This window comes from Drosophila subpulchrella, chromosome 3L (assembly GCF_014743375.2).
Source record: "Drosophila subpulchrella strain 33 F10 #4 breed RU33 chromosome 3L, RU_Dsub_v1.1 Primary Assembly, whole genome shotgun sequence".
Lineage (NCBI taxonomy): Eukaryota > Metazoa > Arthropoda > Insecta > Diptera > Drosophilidae > Drosophila > Drosophila subpulchrella.
The window spans coordinates 8,674,992-8,685,894 of record NC_050612.1 but is presented as its reverse complement, the minus strand read 5'-3'; the positions used below and the strand labels follow the sequence as shown (position 1 = coordinate 8,685,894).

Genomic DNA, 10,903 nt, shown 5'->3' with positions numbered 1-10,903 from the left:
AAAAGCTAAATTAGTTATTATCATTTTTGTATATTTTTGAATTGTTTATTTAGCAATTAATGTTTGCTTTGTTGCCCCTCCTTTGGATTGCCTAGTTCTTTGATACAGTTGAGAGCGTATGTGATTTATGGACGAGACCCTCGACGAGCATGTGAATGTAAATGTGAATACGAGTATAAATATGAATAAACGCATCGAGGGCGAACAACGAGCTTCATTGTTCTGGGCGGTAGTTGCTCAATGGCTGACAGTCGGAATAATTAGGCAATACAGGGCACACAATCGAACCCTTTTACATGGCTAAGGATTGGAGCTGTGATAATACACAATAATAATAATTTTATGGTTTTATTACCAAATAGACAACGTGATTGACCGATAAAGTGGCACATGGTATGAGCAAACTAATACCAAACACCATTTTTAATATCCTGAAAAACCATGGAATTGATCATCAAAGAAAATCTGTAATTATAAATCGATTCCCATAAAAATCCCACACATTTTCCTGCACTGGAGTAAAACTCAGTCGTGTCATTTTCAAAATGAAATTCAACATTTCTGCATTTTTATTTGGAGCCCTTCGCTCGAATCAAATTAGTTATGCATAACAAAAATTAAGATTTGCACATTTCATGTTTCATTATTTTCTCTTCTCGTTTTTTTTAGACTATTTACAGAATTAAGTTTATACATATGGATTTGCATATGCGATAAAAAGTTAATTAAATTTACATGTTGTTACGGCTTCATTTATTTGCTTTACATGTAGATTTTTTGCAATCATTTCTCATTTGTTTGCTGTTTCGCTTTTATGCATAAGATAACAAGGCTTAATTGACTAAAAAAATAAAGGCACCTGAGTTCAAAGTGTTATTGCCAAATGTAAATATAATAAAACGAAAATCAAAAATATAACGCCTGTGAAATCAAAAAACGATAATCATAAAAAATATATTTATAAACGTAGAATGTATATACACCAATATGTACGTGTATATGGGAGTGTGCATAAAAGTACACAGTTAACGTAAAGCATTTATAATTAATTCAATTTAATTAATGGTATGTTTGTTTCATCCCTACTTCAACTGCACTCCCCTGACTGACTGACTTCGGATATACTCACTGATATCGTTTATGTGTTAATAAATGTATATAGATAAAGTACTTATATGGTCTTTGTCCCTGAATGAAATGCTCATGTCCCCCGCTACCCCGTGTGCTAAACCCCCAGGTTTTTGTTTCTCTTTTTAGAATTGTTGGCTCTGGTTTTGACCCATTGTTGCTTTGCTGACTAGTGCGTTGGTTGTCTCTCCCCCGTTTAGTTTGTCTAGATATTTTGGTGGTCCCGTCGACGGTATTTCCCACCCCTATTGCATATTGTACAGCTGCGGTGGCTCCTTGCTGGCCGGCATCCCCTGATCGTACTTCCCCAGCTCGGCCTCGTAGAGCAGATTGTTGATCAGGTGCTTCACCACGATCTTCGACTTGGATGTCTTCAGTTTGCGTATGGTTATGGCCACGTATTCCCCGAATACCCCATATTCGTCCACATGATTGGCACTCAGGCCACCGCCCCCGATGAGCGGTTTGGGGGGCGTGGTGTTGCTGTTGCTGCCGGAGCTGCAATTGCTGGATGTTGCTGCTGGGTCCAGCGAGGTGTTGCTGGTGTGGCCGGCTATGTTGCTGTTGCTGCTGCCGCTGTTGTTGCAGTTGCTGTTGCCGTTGCCGTTGCCATTTGACGTTGAGAGATCACGATCACGATCACGTTTTTGTGCCATGTTACTGGAATGTTGTTGCTGTTGCTGCTGCTGCAGATGCAACGATTGCTGCTGCTGATGTTGCTGGTGGTGGTGGTGGTGGTGCGGCTGCTGCTGCTGCTGCGGTTGCCCGTTGCAGTGGCTCAGGCTCAGGCTGTGATTGTGGCTAAAGTGCTGCTGGAGCGCCTGAAACGCGAGCTGGCTGTGGTTCATCTGCTGCTGCTGCTGCTGCTGCTGGCCAGCGGATCCGCCCGCCCCCGCCGCTCCGCCCACCGCCTTGATGGGCGTCAATGTCAAAACGTGCTCCACGCCCATCTTGCGCTTGCGGTGGTTGTACGTCAGGTCCGTCGGCTTGTAGTAATTTATGGGCGACGGCGTGCTCGTCCGTCGATCCAGCATCCCCAGCTCCGATTCGTGTTCGATCTGGAGGGGAAAAGCGAAAAAAGCGGGGGAAATATGGATGTGTTTTAGACAGCGTTGAAAAGTATCCACTACGCACTTGTTTCGAAGACAATAAAATTCCATACTTATACAAATAGGAAAATACAAATAAGAAAAAGGACCACAAAAACTTCCAAGTTAATCCAAAAATTATTGTATTTTAAAATACTATACTAGGAAAACATTTTACTAACTTTCAACTTAGTAATACAAAACACGTAAAGTTTTAGGAACACCTAAATAAAGTCTAAACCAATCTAAAGTTTTTTATCTTCGGTGATTATACCCGTTACTCGTAGAGTAAAAGGGTATACTAGATTCGTCGGAAAGTATGTAACAGGCAGAAGGAAGCGTTTCCGACCCCATAAAGTATATATATTCTTGATCAGGATCACTAGCCGAGTCGATCTAGCCATGTCCGTCTGTCCGTCTGTCCGTCTGTCCGTCTGTCCGTCTGTCCGGATGAACGCTGAGATCTTGGAAACTATAAGAGCTAGGCTATTGAGATTTGGCGAGCAGATTCCTGAGCTTCTTACGCAGCGCAAGTTTGTTTCAGTAGAGTGCCACGCCCACTCTAACGCCCACAAACCGCCCAAAACTGTGGCTCCTACAGTTTTGATGCTAAAATAAAAATTTTAACTGAAATGAATTGTTCTCATCAATACCTATCGATTGACTTAAAAAAAAGTTTGCCACGCCCACTTTAACGCCCACAAACCGCCCACAAACGTCAAAAAATCGTAAGTATGAACGCGGATATCTCGGAAACTATCAAAGATAGAGTATTGGGATTTCAGATTTAGATTCCGTAGCCTTGTACGCAGCGCTAGTTTGTTATGCGAATATGCCACGCCCACTCTAACGCCCACAAACCGCCCAAGCCTGTGGCGCCCACAATTTTTATGCTAGATTAAAAATTTTAACTGAAATGTATTGGTCTCGTCAATGCCTATCGATTGATCCAAAAAAAAATTTGCCACGCCTACCCTAACGCCCACAATGCTTAAATCTGTCTTCCGCCGGTAGGTGGCGCATTTAAATCTCGCTTTGCTGCTTGCATATCTCCATTTCCCTTTGGTCCCTTTAGGTGAGTAACGGGTATCTGATAGTCGAGGTACTCGACCATAGCGTTCTTCCTTGTTTTTTTTATTAATTTATTTTCTATTTATTTATTTATGGTTCAACAGTTATTTTCAGTCATTTTTTATTGAAAAGTAAACTTTATTGATTTGAGTCATCTATATGTGAACCTTTAGGTGTGTTTATTCCATTTTGAAGGTTAAATGCCCAATCTAAATTAAACGCAATTTCCCCCATTGACTTAGACAAGCTTACGAAGGATGGGCTCTTCCCTTTAGTAAAGTAAATCTATTCCGTATTTCATCAGCCCTATTAATTATTTTGATTAAAGATGGGCCCGTCAAAAAATACCGGAACCTGTTTTACCATACCTATACATTTATAGTATCAACGTCTGACGAAATCATCGCTGTGTTGTTTCATCAACTATCTACTAGACGCGCATCTGTTTGTATACTAATAATATAAACAATTCAATCCATGGGTTTGCCAAGTTTCTGAAGGGAGGGAGGTCTGGGACATGTGGCTACTTTGATAAGCCCCCAGAATCGAGTCATTTAAATCGTTTGTGGGCACAACCTTGTCTGGGAAAGTATCGGAAGTGAGATCTTTCTCAGTCAGGCTATTTTGGGACCATTTAATATTATATTTAAATGGAAATAAGATTTATTACAAACATTTTTGGGCACCGTTTGGCATTCAGTTCATGAAGTTCAAATTTGTGTAATCAAATGGTCAAGTGACTCACATGCATTCAACTCAAAGGCTTATCTTGAGAGATATAGGGATGTATCATATCTGCCTTGGCAACACCAATGACCTTCAGAAATTAAAAAGTTTCGACGGTCAATGTGCAGGTTGTGGACGTCATAAATTGATAAGATTCGTCATCGAATTAAGTTAGTTACAGAATTTTGAACACTGCTGCCTTATCTAATAAGTATAATTATCGGCTGGAAATCTAATCGTTTTATTCGCTCTGCGCTCGTAATCAGAAAAATTAGAAAAGTTATTGGATCTTGAATGACTGATCAACTTATTATATCATTGGAGTTAAGTAAAGGGGTCTACACGTGAACCGGATTTCAAATCAGTTCCTGATTTTTACTGCCATATTATAATTTATTTATAAAAAATATATTCTAGGATTCTGAAGTAGTTTATTTCACATTCTAAATTTAGATTACTTTTATAATTGTTGTCTATAATTATACACGATATAAGCCGATTAATAAAATAATTAAAAATATGATTAATTTAGGTACTCCAGATAATGTAATGATCGTTATTTCTCCTAATACAAAATACATTCATTATTCAAAAAAGATTTGGAACCCCAGGCCCGTGTCAAAAATGATTCTCTAATTACACCCACAGACCACTTGACAAAACACTTCAGGGTCTGAGATCAAAAAAGGTTAAATAATCCCCCAAAAAATAACCCCAACCTGTCGAATCAATTAAAGTGCGATTAACAATCAGCGGTAGGTTACTTACAATTTCTGTTTTCACATCTTCGGCGCTGATATTGCAGTAATTCTCGCCATCCAAATCGGAAGAGGAACGTGTCTGCGAAGATCGAACAAGAAATCCAGAATTAGCGGGGACCGTAGAATAAACAACAAATACAAAATACAATTATGCCAGTGTGGAGAATTCGCCAGACAGATAATAACAAAGAACAACAAAATAATAATAATAGTGGAGAGACGCAAGGCAAAGCGAGAAACGCGAGAGAAATAGAAAACAAATTAGAATACTAATAAAAAAGCAAACGCAAAAGTGGATGTAGATGCAGACTCGCAAGTCGAGCCGCTGGCGATTAAATTAGTCACGGCGGGACGAGGTGGTTGGGGGGAGGGACTCGGGGGCTTAGGGGTTCAGGGGCGTGGGCGGTACGGGCGGGACAGCAGCCAACTCAACACCGAAGTGGACCAACTGGTGGAAAGACCCACAGACGGACGTGAGACAGTTGACCAAAGAAATATAAGAGACGAAAATTAACACAAGAAATGGGGGAATTATCAAAGCATCGACTGGGCAATACCCTAAACAATGTTTATATATGTGAGTTATGCAAAAATTTTAAATTCCTTAAATTAGTAATGATATTGAAATGGAATTCCAAAAATTCTATCTCTACATTTTCTATATTCTTAAATAATATTCATTACTTTAACAACTTCGTCAATAATATTTAAGGATAGAGTTATCTAAAGATATGTATCAGAGGGTATGATATTACAAGGAAACTATGAAATAAACAAGACATTTATGATCGCCGAAAAAACGTTATCTCCCGAATTACAATTGTTACAGTTGAAGATTTACATTACCCAATAATTACTTAGCTTTGGTTGGTGGTCAAGGTATACATACTTATGATATTTCTTACAATACTTATGATATTTCTTACAGTGCGATCTCCGAATTAATAGGTTTTGGTACTGAAAAATTTATGTTGTTACTTTCAAATAATAAGCAGTGATAATATTTCATAAAGTATACTGCCTTTTAACTAGAGATTAATATATTTCCGGGACGCCGATCGAACTAGCTACTGGGCATAATTGCAGGCTTTTCTTCAAAGCTCTGGAGAAAGCTCACTTTGCAGTTGAAGTTCCCCGATTACTGGTCGAGCTTCTGCTTCTGCCCAAAAGTCTCGTACTTTTTTTGGGAGAGAATCGAATCAAATATAAAACCGAACGAGCGGACGAGGCGACATAGGAATAAAAAAAACGCAGTCCAGCAACTTGCTATATTGCCAAGTACAGTGGTCGGCATAAGTATTTTGACAAAATAAAAGTTGAGTATACTCATAACTTGAATTTACTTCTTGTAAACTATAGGCATCAATGGAAAGGTAATTTCAATGCCGTTTGAATGATACAATACATTTCTTTACCCATTCAGTACTTATTGAAAAGGACGAATTTGTGTAAATCAACTTTGAAATTTAAAAAAAAAACTTTTTTCCTCGTCTTGAAAACTTAAATTTTTTGATGCAAAAAGTTTCTTCAAACAAAAACAATAGTAACTGCAAAAAGAATTTTTCAAAAATCATTTTTCTTATATTTTTTATGAATTTTTGAAAATGCTTAAAAACAGGCATTTGAGCCATATTTTTGTCTTTTTCATACAAATTTTTTCCGACATTGTCACTTTCAAAAATTCATAAAAAATATAAGAAAAATGATTTTTGAAAAATTCTTTTTGCAGTTACTATTGTTTTTGTTTGAAGAAACTTTTTGCATCAAAAAATTTAAGTTTTCAAGACGAGGAAAAAAGTTTTTTTTTTAAATTTCAAAGTTGATTTACACAAATTCGTCCTTTTCAATAAGTACTGAATGGGTAAAGAAATGTATTGTATCATTCAAACGGCATTGAAATTACCTTTCCATTGATGCCTATAGTTTACAAGAAGTAAATTCAAGTTATGAGTATACTTAACTTTTATTTTGTCAAAATACTTATGCCGACCACTGTATGTTCGAATGTGTGTTCGTATGTATATTGGAGCTACTGCTGCTCGGGGGCGGCGGAGCATCGATGCGGGGCGGAGGGGCGTGGTCGGTGCAAAACGTGGGGCCGCCGATTTCTACGGCTGATGCAACACACATGTGTATGCATTATAGATATACATACATATGTATGTAGGTATGGCGCTGTGTATAGCAGAAGCGGCAGCGCAAATCAAAGCCAGTTGACACACACACTGACACACTAACACCAATACTCGCTTATCAGGCGCAACGCAATAGCAGCTACCGCGCACAGTGGGCACTATCTATTTTATGCTAGTTTGTCTCTAGATTATATAGCTAAAAAAAAAAAATTTTTATTAATAACGAATGTGTTTTTTTTTTTTACCAGTAGCACATTTATATAAATTTGAAATTGGAACATATATTTCTGATGACATATATGAATTGGAAATTTATTTTCAATTTTTGTAGTGGCCCACAAGGCGCATTATAATATCAATCATACGCCATTTAATATCAATCATACGCCATGTGTACAAAGAAAAGAGGTTAAGGTCTTTCTGAATTCAATAAGTGACCGTATTTATGGACTGATTGAAGAAATAGAACATTAAAAAACACAATAACCGAAATATTTGAGCAAAGTACTAATATTTACATCACCCAAGTGCAAACCAAAATTACTCATACGACATGTTGTCCCTTTACTTACATATAAGCAATTACAATTTTAAAACTTTAAGAAAAATTATTTTTGGATAAGCACAAACATATTTTTATAATAAGTTGCATTTTTAGAAATTTGAAAAAAGTTTTAAGAAATTTTACATTATTTTAATAAGCTTAATATTCTGTGGTTTAGTGTAAATCCATAACAATAAATAATACTCTTTGTAATTGTTTAAGAATCAATTTTGATTTCAGTTATTTCAATTTTAAAAAATAAAAGAAAATATTTGGATATATTCTGAAAGGCCCTATTTAAGCATAAACATGTTTTTTAAATAAATTACATTTACAGAAATTAGTAAAATGTTTTTTTAAGTTTTTACATTGCTTTAATAAACTTTATATTCTGTGGCTAAGTATAAAACCAAAACAATACAAAATTATGTTTGTAATTGCTTAAGAATCAATTTAGATTTCAGTTAGCTGATAGCTTTTAGAACAGTGTTGAATTTTAAGGAAGCACTGTGCCTAAAATAACCCAGAAAAGTGTGGAGCGACCACCTGATGGCTTCCCCTATCCCCATCTTTGGCCCCACTGTGCGCCACCGGTTGCGCCGCTGCTGCTGACGAACCGCTAGACAGCGACGCCTGCGACGGCGGGCGGCGACAGCAGCGCGTGTGCTGGCTGCTGCCGCAAAACAAGTCAAACCACTCGCACACACACACACAGCTCCAAAGAAATACGAAAAAACAAAAAATAATAATAAATGAGGGGGCGGAGCGGGGGAAAAAGGCCGAGAGACACATGCAAAATAGGTGGAGGTTGGGTTGGCTGAAAATAAAAAACACACATAGATAGCACTTACCACAGCCGCCGAGGAGGATTCGACCGCGCCCGCTGCCGCCGCCTCCTCGAGTTCCATTTCCCGAGCGGTATCCAAATCGCCAGCGGCATCCCGCTCGTCCCGCTCCCGTTCCCGCTCCAGATCCCGGGCATTTGCGGCGGCTGCAGCGGCGGCGACGGCGGCCACAGTGGCCGCAATGCGAGCGGTAAGCTCGTCGTGCTGCTGCTGCTGCTGCTCCACCTGCAGTATAATGTCCCTATCTACAAGCTTGTCCGCCTTCAGCTGCTCCAGGTCCAGACTGTGCATCAGGGTTAGCTTCTCGTCCGCTTCCGTTTCCGCCTCACCATCTGGATCTTGATCCTGCACCTGATCCTGATCCCGTTCGCCATCCAGAATGAAGCGTATCGCCTCGTAGGCGAACCACATGGGCTGATAGATGACCCCGCGACCTCGGCCGCTCAGGACCTTTCCATGTTCCCGATGAAAGGAGCTGCGCAGGGATTTGATCTTCGATCTTATGGATCGTATCTCAGTGCCATATTTCTGACTTAGCAGCTTCAGGGCCTCGTATTTGGTCTGCTTGATGTGGTAGCCCTTGGTGTTGGGATCCCAAAGGACTCGCTGCCGGCGATAGTCCTCGATGAAGTTGAGGATCGTTGAGCGGGACCATTCAACGCGATCAGCTGGCGTTGTTGTTGTTGTCGTTGTCCCCGTCCCTGTTGCCGTGGCCGTTGTTGTTGCAGTGGGCGAAAGTGGGAGTGGCAGCGAGGCAACATCGGCTATCAAAGCAATGGCATTGGAGTTGGCATCGAGCTTGAACTGCGCTGCTGCTGCGCTGCTGGACATTGTTGTTGTGGTTGTTGTTGCGGTGAAAGTTTTGCCCAGCCTGCGAGGGGGTGGGGGGGTTGGTGGGTGGGTTGTGGGCGGTGGGCGGTGGGCGGTTGTAAGGTGTGTGTGTGTGTGTTGGTGATAGGAAAAGGAGTGAGAGAGAGAACGCAACGCAACGACGCGACGAAAAAAGCGTCCACAACACGTTGCTTTTGACTTTCGACTGGCGGCAGCAGCGGCGGCGGCGAGCGTTGAGCGTTCGTTCAGCTGGCCGTGTTTGTGTTGTATTTGTGGCAGCGGCAAGTGCGGCGGCGGCGGCAGCGGCAGCTCAGCTGCACTTTGTGCGAAGGAGAGAGAGATGGGGAGCGCGAGCGGGAGAGAGCGAAAGCGCCAACTGGTGAGCGCCGTGTCGCGACGTCCAAAATCAACGCAAAGGTGTGCGACTTTGCCGTTGCCTTTAGCCTTTGCCTCTCTCTCTCACACACACACACACACCCGCTCTTCACTGTGCTCGCTGTGTGTGTGTGAGTGCTGCAGCAGGCGGGCTTCTTGTTTTTTTTTTTCGCGACCTGTTGTTGCTCGCTTGATAATGCCAGGCTTTGTTGTTGCTGCCGTCGCTATCAGCTGTTTTATTGCATGTTGTTGTAGGCGCCCCAGTGTGGTGTTGTTGTTGCCACTAGAGAGAGAGAGAGAGAGAGGGAGCACACCAACAAACACCAAGGTTGTTGTAAGTTTGGGTCTCTCTGGTTGTTGTTTTTCGTTGGTGTTCTTGTTTGTTTAACTGTTTGGAGTAGTTGTTGGTGTGTTTTTTGTTGTTGGTGTAAGAGTTGGTGTGACTGTTGGTGTTGTTATGGCTAAACTTGCTGTTCTGGGCTTCTTTTTTGTATCACACACCTGTTGGTGTAAGTGTTGGTGTAGTCAAATGAGATTTTGTTGTAGTTTATCTTTTTCTAATTGGTGTATCTTCTTAATTGTTGTTGTCAGAAGCTGTGTCTGTTGTAATTGCTCCGTCTATAAGTTTTTCTCTGCCGTTGCATGTTTTGTTGCTTAGTGTTACCGTTTGCGTTGCTCTTTGTGTTGCAGTTGTGGCATCGGATGTTGCTGCAGCTGTATCGCTTGATGTTATCACTTGATTTGGTTGCTGCTTTAGTTACTGAGGTGACTTGTGTTGCTGCTTTTCTGGCCTAGCGATTGTTGTTGTTGGGGCTGCCACTGTTGTTGCCTGTGGCAATTGCTATTGCTGCTGCTGCTCGCTCGTGCTTTTTTTGTCGCCACTTCGTCGACGCTCGTTCGCCGCTCGTCGTTCGCTGTTGAAATCACGATTTGTACTAATTTCACATATTTAAACTGTGTGTGGCATGCGCGCTGCTCCAAACGGGCCGGTTGCCGTTGTTGTTGTTGCTGCTGCTGTTGGCCGTAAGTTCGTCACTTGCTCTTCGCTACCCCTCGCTCCCGCGCCTCTTGGCCCGCACACCTTTCCGTTCGCTTTGCTCGTGTCGCGACTTGCGATCGGTGCTGCTGCTGCTGCTGCTGCTGCTGCGACTGCCTGCTGCTGCTGTCGTCAACAGCCCCACGTTGCACAGTGGGCCCGATCCGATCGCTCTGCGCATGTGGCAGCGGCTGCCAAATGGCGGCGACCATGAGATGCTGGAAACCAACAGGCACACACACAGACATCTGGGCGAAAACCTATTTTTAAATAGCCACCCAAGGCACAGTGTGGCGAAGGCAGTTCACTTGTTGCAAGTTGGATAGAGGATGGGAAAATATGGTGCACTAAATTTGATGGGGA

At 41.5% G+C, this 10,903-nt stretch overlaps 1 protein-coding gene across 1 annotated transcript; it reads right to left on the bottom strand.

Moving 5' to 3' along the window:
* Positions 1–534: 534 nt before the first annotated feature.
* Positions 535–10,609, bottom strand: LOC119553259 (homeobox protein cut). Its single transcript, XM_037863548.1, has 4 exons — positions 10,169–10,609; positions 8,305–9,787; positions 4,782–4,853; positions 535–2,186 (listed from the first exon to the last, which is right to left on the bottom strand). Exons 2-4 carry the CDS (start codon positions 9,127–9,129, stop codon positions 1,374–1,376), a joined length of 1,710 nt encoding a protein of 569 aa, XP_037719476.1. The 5' UTR covers positions 9,130–9,787; positions 10,169–10,609; the 3' UTR covers positions 535–1,373.
* Between the last annotated feature and the right edge of the window lie 294 nt (positions 10,610–10,903).